Raw genomic sequence first — 20898 nt, forward strand, 5'->3', positions numbered from 1 at the left:
GCAGATCTTAGAAATCTTTTTTTTTTTTTAATTCAAATGGTAGTTTTAATGATTCACATTCATAACTATAAGGGTTAGTTTTATATAGTCAAAGGAAACCTACCTGCCAAGCTTAAGATGCCTCTATCAGGATTGCTGTCATAAGCTATTGTAACATCTTAAGTGGTTTTTACATTTCTTTGGTGTAGTAAACTATAAGCCCAGCCACTCATTTTATATCGTCAACTTTTATTAATAAAAATTATAGAATAAACTTAGTCTTGTCAACTTGATTGTATTTTCCTAATCTCTTAAAATCAGTACACATTTTATCCTTTTTCAATGTTTTTGACGCTAGGATGGGAGAGCTCTCATTCTGTTAAATGTCAGTCTTTACTTGGTGGCTGGGCAGTAAGAAGATATAATTTATAAAGCTATAGTACGCTTATATAACAACTAATTTCTAGGTATTAAGTGGTATAACCCTCAGGACTGAAGTATCCATGAACTTTTTTCCTGTTAAAGGTTTTTTAACCACTAGATCTTTCTTATACAGGAAACTTAGTTATGGCTAGAGTTTTTTGTTTTTAATTAGATGTAGGTATGGTGTGTGGGTGTGCATTTGGCACAGCATACATGTGGAGGTCAGAGAACAGCTTGCAGGAATTGCCTCTCTTCCACTATGGATTCGTGGGATCAAACTGCAGGTCATCAGGCTTGAACAGACCATCCCACAAAGCCTAGAGAAATGCAAACAGTCGCATGTAACTTTTATGATATTAATGTGTATTTTTAGACAGTTGTGTGCATGTAGAGCTAAGTACTAGCAGAAGCATTTTTAGTGAAAATTTTAAACCATTTGGTTGTTTAGAAATAACCATCTTTTCTACCTGACATGATTTCAAATTATAATATGCACTGTCTCCCTAGCCCTATGAAGGAAATTGCCTGTTGGCCAGTGTCAGGATAGCTCAGTGGGTAAGGCATTCAGAGCCAAACCTGATTTGAGCTCAATCCCAGCCAAGATCCTACATAACAGAAGTGACTCAGTTGTCCTATGACCTTCACATCTGCATGTTCATTCTTTGACACACGTTAAATGTAAAAAATACTTATTTGGGGGGTCTGGCATGGTGGTGGAACACTTTCAGTTCTACTAGATGAGAGGCAGGCTAATCTCGAGTTCAAGGCCAGCCTAGTCTACGTAGGTTCCAGAACTACATATGGAGACCCTGGGTTTTGTTGTTGTTTAAAAGAAGATTAAGTGTCTTACCAGTTTTCTTCACTAGTTGAGAACCTATTTGAGATGTCAAGATGGTGAGTTGAAGCCAGGTAACAAAGTTTCTTACATCGCACTCTTAATCAACTCTTGACAACTGCCCTACTTCATTTATATCTGTGTATGTGACTAGAAACGTTGCATTGAGCTGTTAGGTGAAGTGTCTAGTGACTCCGTAGAGCTTGTCAGTGTTCTCACATGCTTAAGATACTGGGTAATTTGAGTTGGTTACTTATGGTGGTATTAGGCTGTGTGAGCCACTAACCCCGTGTTTGAATTAGACACTTTACAGACTTGAAGTTAACATAAAATGTCCCTCCATAACACCTTGCTTCTCACATAGAAAACCACAAAGAATTATCCAAGCAGGAAGTTAATTAAACTGGCATAAAGACTTAAATGGGACCAGCAGCAGGTTATTTGGATAATTTCCCACTAGGGGGCAGTAGTTAAATCTTGACCAGTCTTTGTGGTATGTTTTTGAAACTACATAAACAGGAGAGTTAGGTTTCTGATTTGGGAGAGCCCCATTAAAACTCAAATCAGGCCACACGCTGGTGGCACACGTCTTTAATCCCAGAGGCAGGCGGATCTCTGTGTGTTCGAGGCCCGCCTGGGCTACAGAGTGAGTTCAGGAGAGGCGCAAAGCTACACAGAGAAACCTTGTCTCGAAAAACCAAAAAGACACAAAACAAAACAAAAAAACCCAAATCAGATCAAATGAAGGGCAATTCTAAAACATGCTTGGGTCCAGGTTAGTCCCCTATTCAGTGCCACCCTGCAGTGAGTGAAGACCAGTGATACTCTTGAGAGACAACCTAAAACCATCCCATGTTTGGAATGTATCAGCCTCACTGGGAAAGAGCTTACTGTTTGTCCCTTGCAAAGGCAGATCCTATGCACCCTGTTCCAAGGCCAGAACCTTCATGCACCTTTGTGCTGAGTTAATGGCAATGTGTGTAAATTTGACTCTATGGACAATTAAAAAACACTTAAGCAGAGAGGGCCTTCACTCACATGTTCTTCGGCTTGTTTTTCTATAGGGACTGGAATCATCCAATATAATCATAATGTCTTCCTATTTCTCCACCTGACCTCTTGAGCAGATTCGCATATTGAGGGTTTTGTTTTGAGACAGGGTGGTCTTGAGTTCATGATCTTGCTGCTTTGTCTTCTAAGTGCTGAAATTACAGGTGTGTGCTATCACACCTGACTTTCAAGTATTTTCTGTAAACAGAATTTTCTTGTCTGCATAGCCTCACTTGTATGCATCGCTCTATGGCCAGTTCCTGTTGATTAATTTCTGTTTTTATTTTGCAGGTAAAAAATATTGGAATAATAAGCATGCCATTTTCAGTGTTTAAACTATTAGGATACTGTGCTAGAGACAGAATTAGTACCTTATAGGAAACAGCCATTTAAGATCTGGGACATGTTGGCAAAAATAATTTCCAAAATATCAAAGATGGGTCATAATTATTATATCACTATGTTTTCATACCCATTGACTACACAAACACCTGTGTTTTCATTTTTATCAATTTGAAAAAATAAAATAGTGACCTAAATTGGGTGTGGTGGTACACACCTGTAATCACAGCAGCCTTGGAAAGAGGAAGGATGATCAGGAGTTGAAAGTCATCCTCATCTTACATAGGTTCCAGGCCAGCCTGGACTACAGGAGACACTATCAGAAAAGGGGGAGGGCTGGAGTGATGACTCAGCTGTTAAGAGTATTTGTTGCTCTTCAGAGGACTTGGTTCAGCTTCTGGCACCTACATGGTGTATCCTAACCATCTGTGATCCCAGTTCCAGAGGAATCCAGTGCCCTCTTCTTGCCTTGGAGGGAGCAAAGCATACACATGCTATATATACATACATAGAAGCAAAACACTCATTCACACAAAATCTTTAAAAAAAAAGAAAGAAAGAAAACAATGTAACTCTCTTTGTGTGTTCCCTGTGTCTTCAGTAAGACCTTTATAGGATGTGCTTCGTAAAGTACATTCTCTCAGTATGAGCCTTGTTTCTTTTTATTCCTAATGGGGTCTTTTGAAGAGTGGGTCTTGCCTTTAATCCCAGCACTTGGGAGGCAGAGGCAGGCAGATCTCTGTGAGTTCGAGGCCAGCCTGGTCTACAAAGTGAGTTCCATGACAGCCAGCAGGACTGTTACACAGAAATATCCTATCTCGAAACCCCCCCCCCCAAAAAAAAGTGGGCCTTTATGCTAATTTTATTACATTTATTTATTTGAGGGAAGTGCATGCCTGTGGAGGTCAGAGAACAAGATGAGGGTGGCTGTTCTGAGATATATGCTAAGTAAGTCTCAGATGCATAAAAATTTTAAAATGAAATTATTCCACAACAAGAAAACCCAAAGGGATGTTTTTATACCTGAATAATTCTCTTATAAATATAACACTACCTAGAAAAGAGACCTTGAAGTTGACTTTTATTACATTTTATTTGTATGTATGTGTATCACAGTGGACATGTGAAGGACTAAGGACATGCTATGGGAGTGAGTTCTCTCCATTTACTATGTGGACCCTGGGGATTGCACTCCGGGAATAAGTCTAGGTAGTAAGCATCTTTACCCTCCGAGCAGGGTTTTGTGTTGTTTTTAAATGCATATGAGTGTTTGCCTGCAAGTATGTCTGTGCACCATGTGTGTGTCTCATGCCCTCAGAAGCCAGAAGACAGCATTGAATCCCCTCTGAGCCATCATGTCGGTGTTTTAAAACAAATCTGAGTCCTCTGCAAGAGCATCGTTGTGCTTAACTCCTGAGCCATCCCTCCAGGCCCTGAAAGTAGTTCTTAAATCTCATGGTTTATATGCATTTTTTTTCTTATGGACTGTGTTTTTTTGCTGTCTTTTAATTAAAATTTTTGCCTAATTCAAAGTGGCAAAGACTAATTTTTAATACTTTTCAGGGTTTTTTGTTTGTTTGTTTGTTTGTTTTGTTTGCTTTTGTTTTTTTGAGACAGGGTTTCTCTGTGTAGCTTTGCGCCTTTCCTAGGACTCACTTGGTAGCCCAGGCTGGCCTCGAACTCACAGAGATCGGCCTGGCTCTGCCTCCCGAGTGCTGGGATTAAAGGCGTGCGCCACCACCGCCCGGCCACTTTTCAGGTTTTAAATTTAGGTCTATGACTCATTTGAGGTTTTTTTTTTTTTCTTTTTTTCTTTTTGAGGTGTTGTATAAAACAAAGAGTTTGAGGAAAGTTGTAGAGAATCATTTTCTTCACAATGTTCTTGAAATTCAATTGACTATCTGCATGTGAGTCTATTTCTGAACTATTCCATTAATATACAGGTCTATGCTTTCCCCAGCATTATATTGTCTTGATTACTATAGTAAATAAATCTGGAAATAAAGTAGTGTATGTGAATAATTTTTTAGAAGTTGTTTTGCTAGTTTAGGCTCCCCTTTTTTTCTTTGCAGAGTTGGGGGTTATTCATAGATTTTTTTCTCATGGAGGCTAGAGAGATGGTTCAGGAGTTAAGCACACTGGTTGCTCTTGTAGAGGACCCCCATTCAGTTCTCAGCACCCAGGAGGGATGGCTTGCAACTGCCTGTAATTCCAGATCCAAAGGCGCCTGATGCCTTCTGGCTTCCATGGGTATTGCCCTCAATGCACAAACCCATACTCAGACATGTACATATATTCATATTTTTTAAAAATAGTTTTCAGTATTTAGATTCCAAAGAGAGGCACTCAGAAAAGTATATATCCAACTGTGTAAGTTTCTTTATATAGTTTTTGAAAATGTATATTAGCATTATTTTGAGTTCTTTTCCACAATGCTGAGGAACAAACCCGGGGTTGTATGTTTGCCTTCATGCAAACATTTTTGTTTGCTTGTTTTGAGACAGGGTGTCACTATGTAGCTCTGGCTGTCCTGGAACTCACTATATTGATCAGGATGGCCTCAAACTCACAGACATCTACCTGCCTCTGCCTCCTGAGTTCTGGGTTTAAAGGCACGTGCCACCACACCTGGTGATATTTTGCTTTCTTATCTAGATTGAATTGTTGTACACTAGTTTACTTGGTAATGGAGTTATCTCAAATAGTGAAGAACTGAGTGGTTAGGGTAAGCTAGAGTGTCATATTCAGTCTTGTGTATCTAAGAGAGAGAGAAAAAGCTCACACATAGGAGGCTGAGGGAAAGTTGCCCAGGCTTGAGATCAGACTAGACTTTGTAGTGCATTCCAGACCAGAGTGGGTTACAAAGTGAGACTCTGTCTCAAAAAGGCCAGTAAATGAAATAGATAGGTAGATATATATCATTGGGTTGGTACAAAGTTGGAAAGAATCAAAGACAGTTTACAGCATGAAAGTTTAATTTCAGGAGAATTTAGGGAGCATCTAATGTGAAACTAAGCCTAAGAATTAGAGTTTTACAATAAATTAATAATCTTTAAAAAGTTATTATTAGTGGGCAGGAGAGATGGTTGAGCAGTTTAGAGCATGTGCTGCTCTTGCCAAGGACCTGAATTCGATTTTCAGCACCCATTTTGGGTGGCTGACAACTTCCAGAAAGTCCAGCGCTAGCGCGATCTGATACCTCTGGCCTGTAAAGGCACCTTGGCCCTAACACACATACACACACAGACACACACCACTCGTGCTTAATTAAAAATAAATCGTGTGTGTGTGTGTGTGTGTGTGTGTGTGTGTGTGTGTGTGTGTGTGATCTATAGGGGGAGGGCGCATGCCACAGTGCATATGTGGAGGTCAGAGGACAACTTTGTGGTGTTAACTTTCCATCGACCCTGAGTTCTGGAAACAACTCAGTCACGAGGTCTGCACAGCAAGCACTTTTAACAGCTGAGCCATCTCACTGGCTGGTCCTAGAATAATGGCTCGGTGTGTGGACACTCCCAGACCGTATTAAAAAAAGGACAAGTACACGAACATTTTCAGCTTCTGCAGACTGAAACAAAAGACAAGTACTGTATCGAGACAAACTTTCCCTATACAAAATCAGGTCAAGGAAACTTGGCAAAGTTATGATGTAGGAGTATTTAGGAACATTAAGTAACAGAGTCAGAAGCACACAAGAGGTAGGTCATTTCAAGAGATAGATAAGTGTCAAGGTTTTGGGTAAATTGTTTTTTGTTTTGTTTTAAAATTTGTCTTTGAAGGCAAAGGCTTGCTCTATAGCCTAGGATTCAGGGAACTCTTTATCCTCCTGCGGGAGAGCTGGGATGACAGGTGTGCGCCACGCCCAGCCATTACTGATTCTTCTTCACTGGGATTGCATGTCACCTTTGCAATCAAAATTTCAGAAATTCCGACAAGGTGATTGGCTCCAAGGTAGCTCACACGGTCCCCTCGCACGGATGTATGTTTCACCAAGGGGAGGAACTGGGGTTTTCTGCTTCTTTAAAGCCAGGGTTGAGTTCTTACGTGTACGATGCAGGCGTGGGAGGGGCTCCGTTCACGCCCCGCGCTTCCGGGCTGCACTCTGGCTAGTGTGATTGACTCTCAGGAATTCGTTCCTGGCGCCCGAGTCAGCGCTGCTCTGACACCCGCACGTCCGGAGAAGCCCTCGAATGCCACGCCCCAGCTCAGCCTGGACACGCCCCTTCTCCGCTCAGACCCCACCCCCTGCCGCCTGTGTTGTCATCACGTGGTTCGGGAGGGTCCTGATGTCACGCGGGGAGGGACTGCGCAGGCGCAGAAAAGGGGGCGGGGGGACTCGACTTGTTGTGTTGCTGCCCGAGAGCCGGATACTGTCGTGCCGCGGCCGCGCCGCTCCCAGTCTCCCGACCATGTCTCACTTAGTTGAGCCGCCGCCACCCCTGCACAACAACAACAACAACTGCGAGGAAGGGGAGCAGTCCCTGCCGCCGCCCGCCGGCCTCAACAGTGAGCGCGGGGCCGCCGGGCTCGGCGGAGGGATGGGGGAGGAGGAGCCGTTCGGCCGCCACCGCCGCCGCCGCCGCCACTGTGCGGGGGGCGGGAGCAGACGGCAGCCCATTGGTCGGGGCCGAGGCTGCGCGTGTGACTGACAGCGGCGCGCTCCGGTCAGGAGCAGGCGCTCGGCGCTGGCTCGCGGCCTGCGCTCTGGGCGCTGAGGCTTAGGGTCGCGGCGGGCGTCGGAAGCCGGCGGCGCGCGCAGCTGGGGGCGGCGGGCCGGAGCTGGCGGGCGGAGCGGGGCAGGGGACGTGCGGCGGGGACGCCGGGAGATGGACGCGGCCGGCCGGGCGTGGCGGGTGGACGTGCGGCAGCGCAGGTGTGCGGGGCTCGCCTGCTGCCACATGCCAGTCCAGGGTCACTGGAGTTTGGTGCCGGGTGCTTGTTCCGCTCCTGGCATTTACCTACCTTTTTTTCTGAAAATTTTCCAAGTTCCTTAAGTGAGTTTTTTATTGTTGGTGTTAACCATGAATTATTTTATTGTACTACTTTTTCTTTTTTGAGACAGTCTCCTGTAGCCCACGCTGGCCTCGAACTTAGCTGGTGATGCTCTGAACTCCTGATCCTCCTGCCTTCCACCTCCCAAGTTCTGGGATGACAGGCGTAGGCCACCGTACCCGGGGCTTTTCAAGTGCTGTTTCTTGTGTTAAATGGATCGAGTGCCCAGCACATCCCCTCACACCATACTCACCATCCAGTCTAGGCAGGAAACAACACAACAGATCCAGGGCACAGGCACTGGAAGTTGGAAGTTGATGGTCAGGTTAGAGTTGCAGTCAAATGTAGTGCACTCCTAACAGACATCATGTCCCCACAGTGTCCCCTGTTGTGAGATCGACCGACCTTCTTGCCCAACCTTTCTCTATGTACTTCGTGTCTTATGAAAGAGGTAGTGGGGGCAGTTGGCATATGGCGAGTCGAAGTTCTTTAAAGGCCATTTGGATGCTTTAAGGTCAGGTGTCTCTCAGAAGAGGGGGTGCTTCAAGCGTGGCCAGAACAGTTTGGTGAAGAGCTGTTGCTGAGCCTCCAGGATGGGAAGGACATTTGGGTATTTTAGCCTGTTGTGGTGGCACATACCTGTCATTCCCCAGCACTGTCGAAGTAGAGGCCAGCCTGGGCCCCAGAGTAAGACTGTCTCAGAAAACAACAAAACCGAAAAATAAGTAAATAAAAAGAATTCAGATATTTTAAGATGCTCTGCCTCTGCCCTATCTTTTGATAAGCCATGTTTCTAGATGCTGGTTTTTAAAAAGATTTAGTCAATATGTCCTTAAAGATTACTCATATCACGTAATATGGAATTAAAAATTTTTTTTTTTTTACCCATCTTTAGCATACAGTTTTAGAAATGATTAGACTAAAGAGATACCTCTTCTGTGTTATTTCTAGAAGTGGTGGTTCTGCTTTAAGTTCCCATGGTGCTTTCAGGAGCCTTTTCTTGTGGTGGGCATGCTTATTTATGTGTGTACTTTCTGCCTGGTCCCTTCTGAGTCAATTGTGTTCAGAGTCTTCTTAATACTTAAATGTCTGGTCAGTGTGGGTATGTGGTTTCACAGAATACAAAGGGATTGTCACATTCCTTGTACTCTTTATCCCAAAGTCTGACAGGTCTTCGAGGTGTTTGTCATGGGCCAGTCAACTTCTGCTTCGTTTTTGGTGGCTCTTTCAGAAGCAGACAAAACTTCAGCCTACATGTGATACCAGATGTTGCTTTGGGACGTCTGCTAGATAGAAAGCATTGTACTTGGGCTAGGCTGCACTTGGAAAAGTCACTGAAAAGCTGTTAGATGATGCCAGGTTTAACTACTGGCCTTGCCTCTTTGTTTGCTTTCTAAAGCTCTTCACACAGCCCTGAGTTGAACAAAACAAGCCTTATTGATTCCTCCAAGTGATTTTTTTTTTTTTTTTTTTTTTTTTTTGCACTGAGCAAAACAACTTATTCAGGCATCTAATACTATCTGAATTCCTGATAAGTCCAAGTACTTTGCTGGCTGCAGTTCCACTGACTGGAAAACAGGAGCTGAAATGAATTTGGATTATCTCGGGCTTGAGATTTTTATCTTTAGTTCAAGGATCATAGCAGAGGGGTTTTTGTATGTGTGTACCTGCTTGTATGTATGGACAGTGTGTTCTTGCCTACTGCCCACCGGGGCCAGAAGAGGGCATTAGATCCCCTGGAACTGGAGTTACAGATGATTGTGAGCATCTGTGTCATGCTGGAATCAAACCCAGGTCCTCTGGAAGAGCAGACTCTGTGCTTAACTGTTGAGCCTTCTCTCCAGCCCCACACCAGAGTTTTAATGGCAAATTTCTTAAAGATTATTAAATTATATATCTATGTGTCTATCAGAATCTGTCCACTTGAGTGCAGATACCCATAGAGGCCAGAAGAGGGCATTAGGTCCTTGAGACCTGGAATACAACCAGATAAGGGGGCTGGGAATTGAACTCTCCTCCTCTGTAAGAGCAGTGCATGCTCTTAACAGCTGAACCATCTTTCCAGCCCAAATTATTGATACATTGGAAACAGTGAAACCTTTCTCTGATTCCGTTGTTTACCACTGTAGAGGGACTGTTCAGTTCTATTACAAACTGGAGGACAAATACCCAAACTTCTCCCCAAGTTAAAAGGATGTTTCCAGTTGTTACTTTTATAATTAAAGAAACTGTCAAGTCTCTCAGGAGATGAGTAAGAAGCATAGGAGACTACAGAAATGGCATAAGGAAGATCAGAGTATTGTAACTCTTGTGTAATTGGAGTTACTGCCTTTCCTTTTGACAACTCTTCACAGACTGTGTGTGCCCTTGCTGTCCCCCTGGTAAGCGGTTCTGGCTGTGGCACATGAAATACCACTGCCTCTAGTGTGTTGTGACCACTGTGCAGAAGAGTTCCAGGGACTGTTGCAGGGTGATCTGGGGTCCCAGCATCACCCACAACTACATCCAGTACCTGAAACAAGCAGACAGAAAGGCTCTGAGGATGGGAAGCCTTGAAAAGTTGGGAGGAAATAAGAAATGTTTCCTGTGACCTGTAAGAGGATTTCATTGTTGGTGGAAGCTTAGGGTCTGCAAGCTGCAGAAGTGTGATCAGTTACGGGCCAGAACTTGGATGCCCACTCCTGCCATTCCAGAAGATAAGTCACCGTGGCTTTGTACAAACTAGCACAAAGGAACAACTCCCACATGTAAACAGTCCTGACAGTAACAGCTTCAGCTCTTTCTTGAAAGCTTGCTTGTTAGGAAGAGAACGGACTTGGAGGTGGTTCTCCATGTGTTTCTGGTATAACATGAAATCTTTGCCTAGTTTCCTTTCTAAGTAAGAGGGGACTTTCTGAGGATTGGCAGAGTTAGCACATTAAGAGAACCCGAGACTGTAAATGAGTGATTTAGGTGGAGCGTTTGTCTGTTAAGACATAATTCTAGCACTGGGAAGAAGGCTGAGGCAAGATGGTGGCCTAAGGTAACCTAGGTGGCATAATGAGTGAGGTCCAGGGCAGCCTAGGCTTGTAGTCATACTCAGGAGATAAAGTTCATGTCTTAAAAGTTTCTATTTCTCTTATCAACACGAGATTATTTAGTTTTGCTGTAAGACTTGGTCACATTGTGCGGTGCAGGATGACCTTGGGTTTGTAGCAGCCCTCCTGCCTCAGATTCCCACGGCCAAAATTACAGGTGGGAAACCCACACCTGTCTAATGGGTTTCCTTGTCAGGATTGTGTGCCTAGCTTTCCCTGTGGCACTGCATGCTTCCAAAGAGAATATTTCTGGGGTCAGGGAGATGGGTGCCGTCATTAAAATGCCTGCAAAATGAGGATTTGAATTTCCTGGAGTCTAGGAAAAGCCAGGCACATGGTCTACATTGGAATCCTGGCACTGGGGAGGTAGAGATGGGAGATCCCCGGGGCTCGCTGGCTATCCACCATCATCTAATTACCAACTTCCAGGCCAATGAGACATCCTGTCTCAGAAAATGAGGATGGCTCTTGAGGAACTACCTGAGGGTGACCTCTGACCTCCATACACACATGCAGTTACACAGATACACATAGACACATACTTAGATTATCTCTAAAAGACAGTTGCTGAGTTAAGGATAATTTTTTTTTCCCCGAGACAGGGTTTCTCCGTGTAGTTTTGGTACCTGTCCTGGAGCTTGCTCTGTAGACCAGGCTGGCCTTGAACTCACAGGGATCCGCCTGGCTCTGCCTCCTACGTGCTGGGATTAAAGGCGTGTGCCACCACTTCCCAACAATAATCTAACTTTTAAAGGTTCTTGTTACATATTGCCAGATAACCTTTCAGAATGTTTACTGAAGCCCTCAGTGTAATAAAATATTGGGAATACAGTCTTCTGGGTAATTGCTAACTATTGTCATTGGATAATGGTTAAAGTGTGCTGTGTCTTTATAAGAGATTCTAGGTAGCTGGAGAGAGTACTCAGTGGTTAAGAGCATTGACTGCTCTTAAAAGGTCTCAGGTTTTATTCCTAGCACCCACATGGTGGCTCATAACTGATAACTCCAGTTCCAGGACTTCTGACCCTCTCTTCTGACCTTCACAGGCATTGGGCATCCATGTGGTGCACAGACATCATGCAGGCCAAACACCCGTATGCAAAAAGTTGTAAAAGAAATTTTAAAAGTGAGATTCAGGGTATTCAAAAGAAAGCACATATTAGCATTGAAAGACATATCAGAGTTTTAGTTGAAAATCAGTACTTAGACCAGTGGTTCTCAACCTTCCTAATGCTGTGACCTTTTAACGCAGTTCCTCATGTTGTGGTGACCCAGCCATAAAATTACTTCCTTGCTACTTCATAACTGTAATTTCGCTACTGTTATGAATCATAATGCAAATATCTGCTATGCAGGATATCTGATATGTGACCCCAATGGGGTACAACCGCAGGTTGAAAATCGTGACTTAGAGGAACATACATACATACATATATACACACACACACACACACAGTACAATTCCATTTGTTTATTTAAAAATTTGTCTTTCAGCTGGGCAACAGTAGCACATTCATTTAATCCCAGCACTTAGGAGGCAGAGGCAGATGTAACATGAATTCTAAAAGATCTTTTGATAAAAAACCCGGGGCCAGATATTGGGGTAAATGCTGAAAGATCAGAGACAAAGGAACAAGCCACAGACACCTCTTACCTCTAGGACTCCTCAGCCTGAAAAAGCTTCTAGTTCCTGTCTCCTCATGCCTTATATACCTTTCTTGGCGGGATTAAAAGTGTGATTCCCAAATACTGGGGTTAAAGTTATGTGCCACCACTGCCTGACTTTGTTTCTCTTCTAGACTGAATCAATCTCATGTAGTTCAGGGTGGCTTTGAACTCAAAGAGATCCAGATGGATCTCTGCCTCCTGAGTGCTAAGATTAAAGGTGTGTGCCACCACTGCCTGGCTTCTATGTTTAATCTAGTGCCTTGTTCTGTCCTCTGATCTTCAGGAAAATTTTACTAGGGTACACAATATATCACCACAGGCAGGTGCATCTCTATGAGTTCCAGGCCAGCTTGATCTACAAATCAAGTTCTAGGAATGCCAGTACTGTTACACAGAGAAATCCTGTCTCAAAAGAATTTTTTTTTTTCCTTTTGAGGCCAGCCTGGTCTATAGAGTGAGTTTCTAGGACAGCCAGGGGTACACAGAGAAGCCCTGTCTTAAAAAAAAAAAAAGTAAAATAAATAATTTTTCTTTGTTTTTTAATTTTTATTTTATGTACATTGGTGTTCTGCCTGCATGTATGTATGTGTGAGGGTGTTGGATCCCCTGGAACTGGGGTTACAGACACTATGAGCTGCCAGGTGGGTGCTGGGAATTGAATCCAGATCCTCTGAAAGAGCAGCCAGTGCTCTTAACCACTTGCTGAGCCATCTCTCCAGCTCTGAAAAAAAATTTTCATAAGAAAAACAATAAACTTGCAGAAATTTCTATGTGAAACCATTTAAAGTGATTTCCTCTGGAAGTAGGAATGGGAGCCAGGTGTAGTGGTGTGCATTCCTGTAATCCTAGCACATAAAATGTTAAGATTCCGAGATACACCTGGGCTATAATAAACAGTTCCCAGAAAATAAAAATCAAAGCTTTGGTTATATACAGAGGCAGAACACCTGTGCGCTAGGCCTGTTGTACCTATGTTCAGTCCTCAGTCCCACAAAAACAAACAACAAAACTAGGCACTAGGATGGGAGGAGAGAAGAATTATTAGGACTTGTTTTTAAGATTAAAAAAAAAATTACATGTGTGAGTGTTGTGCTTGCATGTGCCTAGTGTCCAAGGAGTCCAGAAAGGAAGTAGGGATCCTTTGGAACTGAAGTAATAGAGGGCTGTGAACCACCATGTGGATGCTGGGAATTAAACCCTTGTCTTCTGCAAGAGCAGCCAGTGCTTGTAACTGCTGAGCCATCTCTCTAGTCCTGATTCTTAGTTTTATGTACTGACATTTCTGTATTCAAGGACCATACTTTTGCAATCCAGTGCTTTTGAAGACATACAGAATATACTTATCATAGTGACTGACCTGTATGTGGCATTTCTCTGTAATTTTCTGTGTGCTTTATTTTTGCCCTCCTGATAATTCTGAAATAGATATGGCTATTATCCCTGTTTACAGATAAGGAAACTGAGACTCAGAGGTTAAGGCACCTGTCCTGGTATAAGCTGTAAGCATTAGCACAGGGTATGGTTTCAGCCTGTTTACTGTGGTGCTGGTATATGCCACGCGAATACCTTCTGCCTTAAGGTGGAAATGGGGTGTGCTCCAGTCTGTTGAGGCCACAGCAGGGGTCATTTTTAAGCTTTTCTAGGTGTGTCTTCTCAAGTTCCTTATGTTAGGGTAGTGGCCATGTATGTTTAATGCAGAAAATAGAGTTGACTGGTGGCTTAGAAGTCCTTCAGTAAAGTGAAGAGCAGAAACCCAGTTCTGTGGGCATTCTTTGATTAAATTCTCTAAGCACATGGTGATTGTCTCAAGACCTGTCTGGAGCCCTGGGTCCTTAGTGCTCCTGCCAGAGCAGCCCTGGGCTTTGTTTAAAGCTTTTGTTTATTTTGCACATTGGGCTGTCTACAAGAACCAATCCCGTTGGTTTTAACAGACATTTGAAAACCCTACAAGCAGTGGGAATAGGGAAAGATTGTTCTCTTCGTCCTCCCTCTAGAATAGTTTACAGAGATCTAAATTTAGACGTGTTCTGGCATGTCTGTCCCACTCCATGGGCACTCTGAATAGTTAATTAAACTAGATCTCTCTTAGTGATACTGGTTTTATTTGCTCCTCCTCCTGGGTTCTCATCCATGCCCATCTTCACGTAGATGTAGAATGAGGCCAGGTGCTGTTGTGTTCCTGTCTTGTTTGGGATTCATTGGTGATTTCAGGACTGCTGGGGAATAGGCTGCCTTTGATTGAGAGGACAGGCTAACTCTTTAGTAACAGATGCAAACTCCTTGGTATGGAAGCTGTTTGCTGGTGTTGATGTCGCTGGTTAGTTCTGGCAGCTCTGGGAAGTAGGTCCCCTCTGTCACGAGCTCTGTTGACTGGTGAGAAGGAGGACAGAAGGGGTAAGTGCTGGAGTCCACTCCTAGGCTCCTCCCTTAGGAGAGCTCACCCTCCTGCTGGATCCGCTGTCATTGCCTCATTTGGAGTGCATTTTAGGGTTTGAGGCGTTCTTTTGGTGATTTGGATTGATCTGCTAAAAATTTAGAGATTTGGCTCTGCTGACCTGCTTGGTTACATTTTGGAGGTTGTAGGGTTTTAGTTTGGGGGAATTTTGTTTGTTTTTCCATTTTCTTTTGAGATAGGGCTTTACTCTGTAGTCCAAGCCAGGCTCAGACTCACTCTTGATCATCACTCATCCTGCCTCAGACTCCCGCGTGCAGATGTGAGCACTGTATTTGGCTGTTGGTCACATTTCCTAAAGCGAAGTGCTGTGCAGAGGGAATGTAGAGCATTTCTTTTTTGTGAAGTTGAATAATTGGCCACTGTTACTGATTCCTATTAAAATTTAAGCACCTTAGTCATTCAGCTTATTGGGCCAATAAGAATTTTCAAGAACATGCAGATTACAAAGGCCAATCCCCTTTTCCTGTGGCTCCACCCCCTTCAACTATTTATCCCAGACTTCTCTGCCTGTAGCCCATCTGCAGTGGCTTCTCCTCCTGCACACAATCAGGACTTAATGAAAACCCTAGAAAGTAGAGGTCTTGGGAGAGAAAAGGGAAGGAACCACCTGATAAGGTACGTTCAGTGTGGAAGAGAAAGACTTGAAAGAGTGTGGCAGGAAGGAAAGGAGACACACATCGGTGGAACGGAGCCGATGCGCCCCACACCCCCATTTTAAATTTCATTTTGTTTATTAAGGACCAGCTGCATTAATGCATGCTCTGGGTTTGGGAACAAATTGAGAGCTTTGTGATTACATTCAGGTTTCTACTCCAGGAGCTTTTCAGTTTGTGTTAGTTAGGAGACAACTGTCACCCTGTTGAGATGAGCTGTGTGATGTCTCTAAGTCGTGTGTTGGTTTAATTTGGTGCAGACCCCGTGGCACCGACGGCAGTCTGTTTGTGTGTAACTGAAATGTTAAAGGTAATGGCCTGTCTAGTAAAGGGAGAGGCATACAGTGTTTGAAGAACAGCCTGAGTTTTCACCGAAGCATTGATTGGACATAAATGAAGATTTAACCAGAAAGGAAAGTGGCCGGAAAGCACGTCTTCTTTAGTTTTAGATTTCTACCTTCCGAGTGGATTTAATGCATGAGTTCCTTTGGGAGCAGAACAACATGGATTCGGACTTTCTGTATGTTTATTTTCTTCAGAATACTTTGGCTTCAGTTTGAGTCAAGTCAGAATTCTTATCTGAACTCAGCATATGGCCATCTGTGTGCACAGAAGGGATTTCAACCCCACTGTGGTTCTGACTTGTTATCTGACCCATCCAACAGGTTCCTGGGTGGAGCTCCCCATGAACAGCAGCAATGGCAATGAGAATGGCAACGGGAAGAATGGGGGGCTGGAGCACGTCCCTTCCTCATCCTCAATCCACAATGGAGACATGGAGAAGATCCTTCTGGATGCACAACATGAGTCAGGACAGAGCAGCTCAAGAGGAAGTTCTCACTGTGACAGGTATGTGAAGGCCCTGTGTGGTGTAAGTCAGGAGTTGAATAGTTATGAAGGTAATTTTCATTAGGAGAAGGCTCGTTTGCTTAAATAGTCATTAAGAGAATAGGCCTCCAGATTTATTGTAGCATACATGTTTAAACTAGACAGCTAGGCCAGGCATGGTGGTGCACACCTTTAATCTCAGCACTTGGGAGGCAGAGGCAGCCTGTGAGTTTGAGGCCAGCATGGTCTACATACATCTCGAGTTCCAGGATAGTCGTGGCTTTATGGTGAGATCGTGTCTCAAGAAAAATTAAAAACTGAAAAGCTAATGGATAGGCACCAGAGTGCTCGCTGTTGCCCCCTCCCCCCATTGTTATTTTTATTCTCAGACTGAATTATTTTCAGGTGTTTCAAATTGAGTAGCAGGCCAGCAAGCTGGTCAAGCTGATGAAGGCACTTGCTGCTAAGCTTTGTTGACCTGCATTTCATCCTGGGTCCCACGGGGTGGAAGGAAAGAACTGATTTCTTCAGGTTGTCCTCTGGCCTCCACATGCACAGCCACACATGTACAGGTGTCTACACACACAAACTAAACGCAATTTTAAAGTGAAAATAAAATTTAGCACCATTAATGTAAACTTACAGAGTTAATGTGAGTTTCCCATTTTCCTTTGTTTTTTAGCCTGTTATGAGTCACAGTAACATTCTGTCTCTCTTTCTGGGCAGCCAGAGGCAGGGACCATGTGGCCTTTTTGCACCCTTCACAGTAACAGGCTGGCACACATGAGGCATTCAGTAAATGCTGTCTCTGCTCATAGCACCTGCAAGTTGATGGAGGTTCCAGCCATGTCTGTGTGGCACTCAATAAACAGTGTGCTGAAGGCCATAGATTCTCTCAGAGGAACAGTTACTTCCATCTCACTGCATGACTGTTTCCTTCTGGAGAGCTGATCCCAGTCATTGTGGACTGTTATGGTGAGGAGTAAATACACAGAAAGATGTAGGAAGGAGAGGAAAACAAGTGGTTACTTCATTTGTATCTGAGCCTTTTTTCTCTTTCCTTCCTGAGAGACTAGGCATTAAATAACATTAACAGTTGTAAGGTGGGTATAGGTAAGACATACCTATGGTTTCATCACTCAAGAGGCTGAGCAGGAGGATTGCCACAAGTTGAAGGTCTGCCTGGGCTACATAACAGTACACAGTGATAACCCATCTCCAAAAGTGGGGAAAAGTTCCCAGCAGGATGTTAGCCTCATAGACTACGGGATGCCTCGATGATCTGGTTCATTTGCAGCTAGCTGATGATGATTCACCACGTTGAAGATGCATGTGTGCAGGAAGGAGATTGAGGGGTATTTAAAAATGGAAGCAGCAGGGTAGTTATGTCTGAAGGAGGAAATTTGTCTAAAGCACATGGTTAATACTTGAGAAAAAGAGAAAGTTAAACTGCAGCTGACCTTCCTGCATGTCTTATGACCCAGTTCTGTCTCCAAGGCAGCTGGAGGACAGGTTCGTTGGCTGTTTGGCACAATGAGCACCCTGCCACCTCCGTGTTGTCTCTGTCTCCTGTCACAAGCAGAAGTGAGCGCATGGTTCTTTCTCAACAGTTGCCATCAGTTCTGGAGGCTGCTAACTGTCTTTCAGTGTTTTTGTTTGTTTTTGTGACAGGGTCTCTGCATAGCCCTGGCTGTCCTAGAACTCTACGTAGACCAGGCTGCCCTTGAACTTACAGAGTTCTTGAGTGCTGGGATTAAAGGTGTGTGCCACCGTGCCTGGCCAGAATAAAGTTTTAGATCCAGGATTTAGATGAAGGATTTCTAGAGCTTTCTGTTTGGGTTTCTGATGGTTTTTGTCCTCTGTAGCCTATTTTTGTACATGGGCATTCATGAGCCTGATCGTTGGTACCATATGTCCACGAGCCCATTGTTCACAAGGTGCAAAGAAGTCACTAGCTTGTTGGGCATCCAGTTTAGCTTAAGATGGCAGTGATGTGTGTGATGGACTGTGAACTCATCTTCCTGGGGTCCACTTAGGTCAGGTTCCTGAGTGAAGAAGAACAGCAAAGGGGCTCCCTGGCAGTGGGTTCCAGGTCCAGTTAGACACTGCCTCACAGTAAGATAGAGAACAACAGAGGGCAGTAGTGAGAGTCATTTTCAGCTTCCACAAGGACATACACTTGCACCTGCACCACATGTGTATAGCAAACATGCACAGCACTACACTGCAACAGAAAAGGTGCCTTCAAGATTCCTGTCATTTGACTTGTAGTTGAAGTTATCAGGAAGTGTTTTCTTGGAGGTGGAGGGGTTCTTAGAATTGTTGGATAGTAGTCTCAGCTGATGTACATTTCCTCCTCTTCTCTTCCCTTTCTTGTCTTGGTACTGAGTACTGAATCCAGTGCCTCTGGCATACTGGGCAAGAGCTGCTCTGCATCCCTAGCCCTCTTGTGACTCTGGTTTTGGAACTGCCCTTCTGAGTGGCACAGGCTGGGATTAAACTTGCTCTGTAGCCTGGGCAAGCATTGAACTTGAAAATTCCCTGCCCCAGAGTCTAGAATAGCTGGGATTTCAGGCCTACGCCACCAGGCCTAGCCTGTTTTATAGATGTTTAGTTAAAAAGTTATCCCATGCCAGGTGTGGAGGTACAAATCTTTAATCCCAGCATTCCAGAGACAGAGGCAGGTGAATCTTTGAGTCCGAGGACAGACACTGCAGTGGTGGTTAGAAGATGTCCCAGCATGCCTTGCCTTGTGCTCTGTTCTGCCATCCCGGGCAGTTTCTGAAAGCCCAGTGTTAACCTATCCCTAGAGCTCCTCCCTTGGCTATCAGTGCAGGACACGTGCAGCACAGTGGTTTACAGGCTCCCCAGTTGAGCCTGAGAGGAGCTGGGCTCCCAGCTTGATGGCATTCTGAATCCAGGTGTGAACACTTACTAGTGAAGAAGGGTGCATTTCTCTAACAGTATTGGTGTCAACAGCACAGAGTGCAGAGGGAAAGCAGCACTTCCGTGGGCTTATCGACCTGTCACTTTGACTCTCGGGCCTGTTATAGGTATCTGGGGCTGGCCCTTGATGCCATAGTGTTAGCAGCACAAAGACAGTAAACTGAAGACAGGAATTCCTTGTCCTGTGTGTTTTCTGTGCTACAGCTTCTGAAGGCGGACATGCTTGTCCAAGATAAAATTTTTCTAAATTTATATAATGCTTGTTTGATGTGAACCTTTTCTATTCCCATTTAAGACTCCTTTTGAAAAAAATTGATTATATATATGCATATGCTTTTTTCGAGCATATGTGCCACAGTGTATTGTGTGTAGGTCAGAGGGCAACTTCTTAGATTGGGTTCTCTCCCTATACCTTTACTTAAGTTCTAGGAATCAAGCTCAGATTGCAGGCAAGAAGTGCCTTTCCCCACGGAGCCATTTCAGCGATCCATACGTAATTCTTTCTCCCATACATAATTCTTTCATGATGAAAAATAACGGTTTCCTATAACAAAATTTTGATTTGTTTTGTTTTTGGCGTTCTTGTTTGCTTGTTTGTTTGAGATGGGGTTTTCGTAATATTGGTTATCCTGGAACATTGATGTAGGCCAGGCTGGGCTCAAACACACAGAGATCTACCTGCCTCTGCCTCCCAGGTGCTGGGATTAAAGGCGTGTGTCACCATGCTCAGCTCCATCACCAAAAATGTTATGAATAATAGCAATTGTTTACAATTTTGCAGACCTCTTTAATTTCTGGCTCAACAAGACGTCTTTATTCTCATCTACTTTTGTGTTCAATGTGGCGATATCACATACTGTTAAGGTTTCTGTGCTATGATGAAGACCATGACCCAGAACAATTTGAGGAAAGGGTTTGTTTCATCTTACAGCTTATAGTCCATCATCTAGGGAAGTCAGGGCAAGAACTCTAGGCATGGACTGAAGCAGAGGCCAGGAGAGGCTGCTTACTGGCTTGCTCCTCCAGGCTTATTCAGCCTGTTTTCTTAGGCACCCAGGACCAGCAGCCCAGGGATGGCACTACTCACAGTGAGCTGGGCCCTCCCACGTTGATCATTAATCAGGAAAATTCACTACAGGCTTGTCCACAGGCCCCTCTTCGAAAATGACTCTTGCTGTGTCAAGTGACATGAAACTAGCCAACACATGTGTCTTGTAGCCTTTAAAAGCTGTAGTGTAGCTCTCTCCCCATATTCCCTCTGACCTCCACGTGGTCTTTCTCTCTGTCTCTGTCTCTGTCCCCCCCCCCCCCCAATAAAAAGCTGTAGTGTATGCTCACAAGAGGGTGGCAATGAAAAAGACAAATCCTGACAGGACCACGAAAGCAGGTCATGCCTTACAGAATTCTCTAAAGCAGTGGTTTTCAACTTTTCTAATGCTACAACCCTTTAACACATTTCTTTGTGTTGTGGTGACCCCCAACCATAAAATTGTTTTATTCCACTTCATAACTAATTTTGCTATGTTATGATTTTTACTATAAATATCTGATATGTAGGATATTTGTATGCGACCTCTGTGAAAGGGTTGCGACCCACCAGATGTGAAACGCTGCTCTAAAGAGATTGAGAAATGTGGAAGAGTTGTGTAT

The 20898-nt window shown here is 44.1% G+C and overlaps 1 protein-coding gene across 3 annotated transcripts in view; it reads left to right on the plus strand.

Moving 5' to 3' along the window:
• The first annotated feature begins 6937 nt into the window (after positions 1 to 6937).
• Bnip3l (BCL2 interacting protein 3 like) overlaps positions 6938 to 20898 on the plus strand; it is a 26240-nt gene continuing 12279 nt past the window's right edge. For 2 of the 3 annotated variants that reach the window (XR_009381209.1, XM_059273424.1), the window contains exons 1-2: positions 6939 to 7135; positions 16140 to 16323. Coding sequence is in view for 2 of the 3 variants with exons in the window: in XM_059273424.1 (XP_059129407.1) it covers positions 7039 to 7135; positions 16140 to 16323 (281 nt within the window). In the remaining variant the exon portion in view is untranslated. Of the gene's footprint in view, positions 7136 to 16139; positions 16324 to 20898 lie in introns of all 3 variants that reach the window. The other variant, XM_059273423.1, reaches the window with a different exon arrangement.

Source organism: Peromyscus eremicus, chromosome 9 (genome assembly GCF_949786415.1).
Source record: "Peromyscus eremicus chromosome 9, PerEre_H2_v1, whole genome shotgun sequence".
Taxonomy (NCBI): domain Eukaryota; kingdom Metazoa; phylum Chordata; class Mammalia; order Rodentia; family Cricetidae; genus Peromyscus; species Peromyscus eremicus.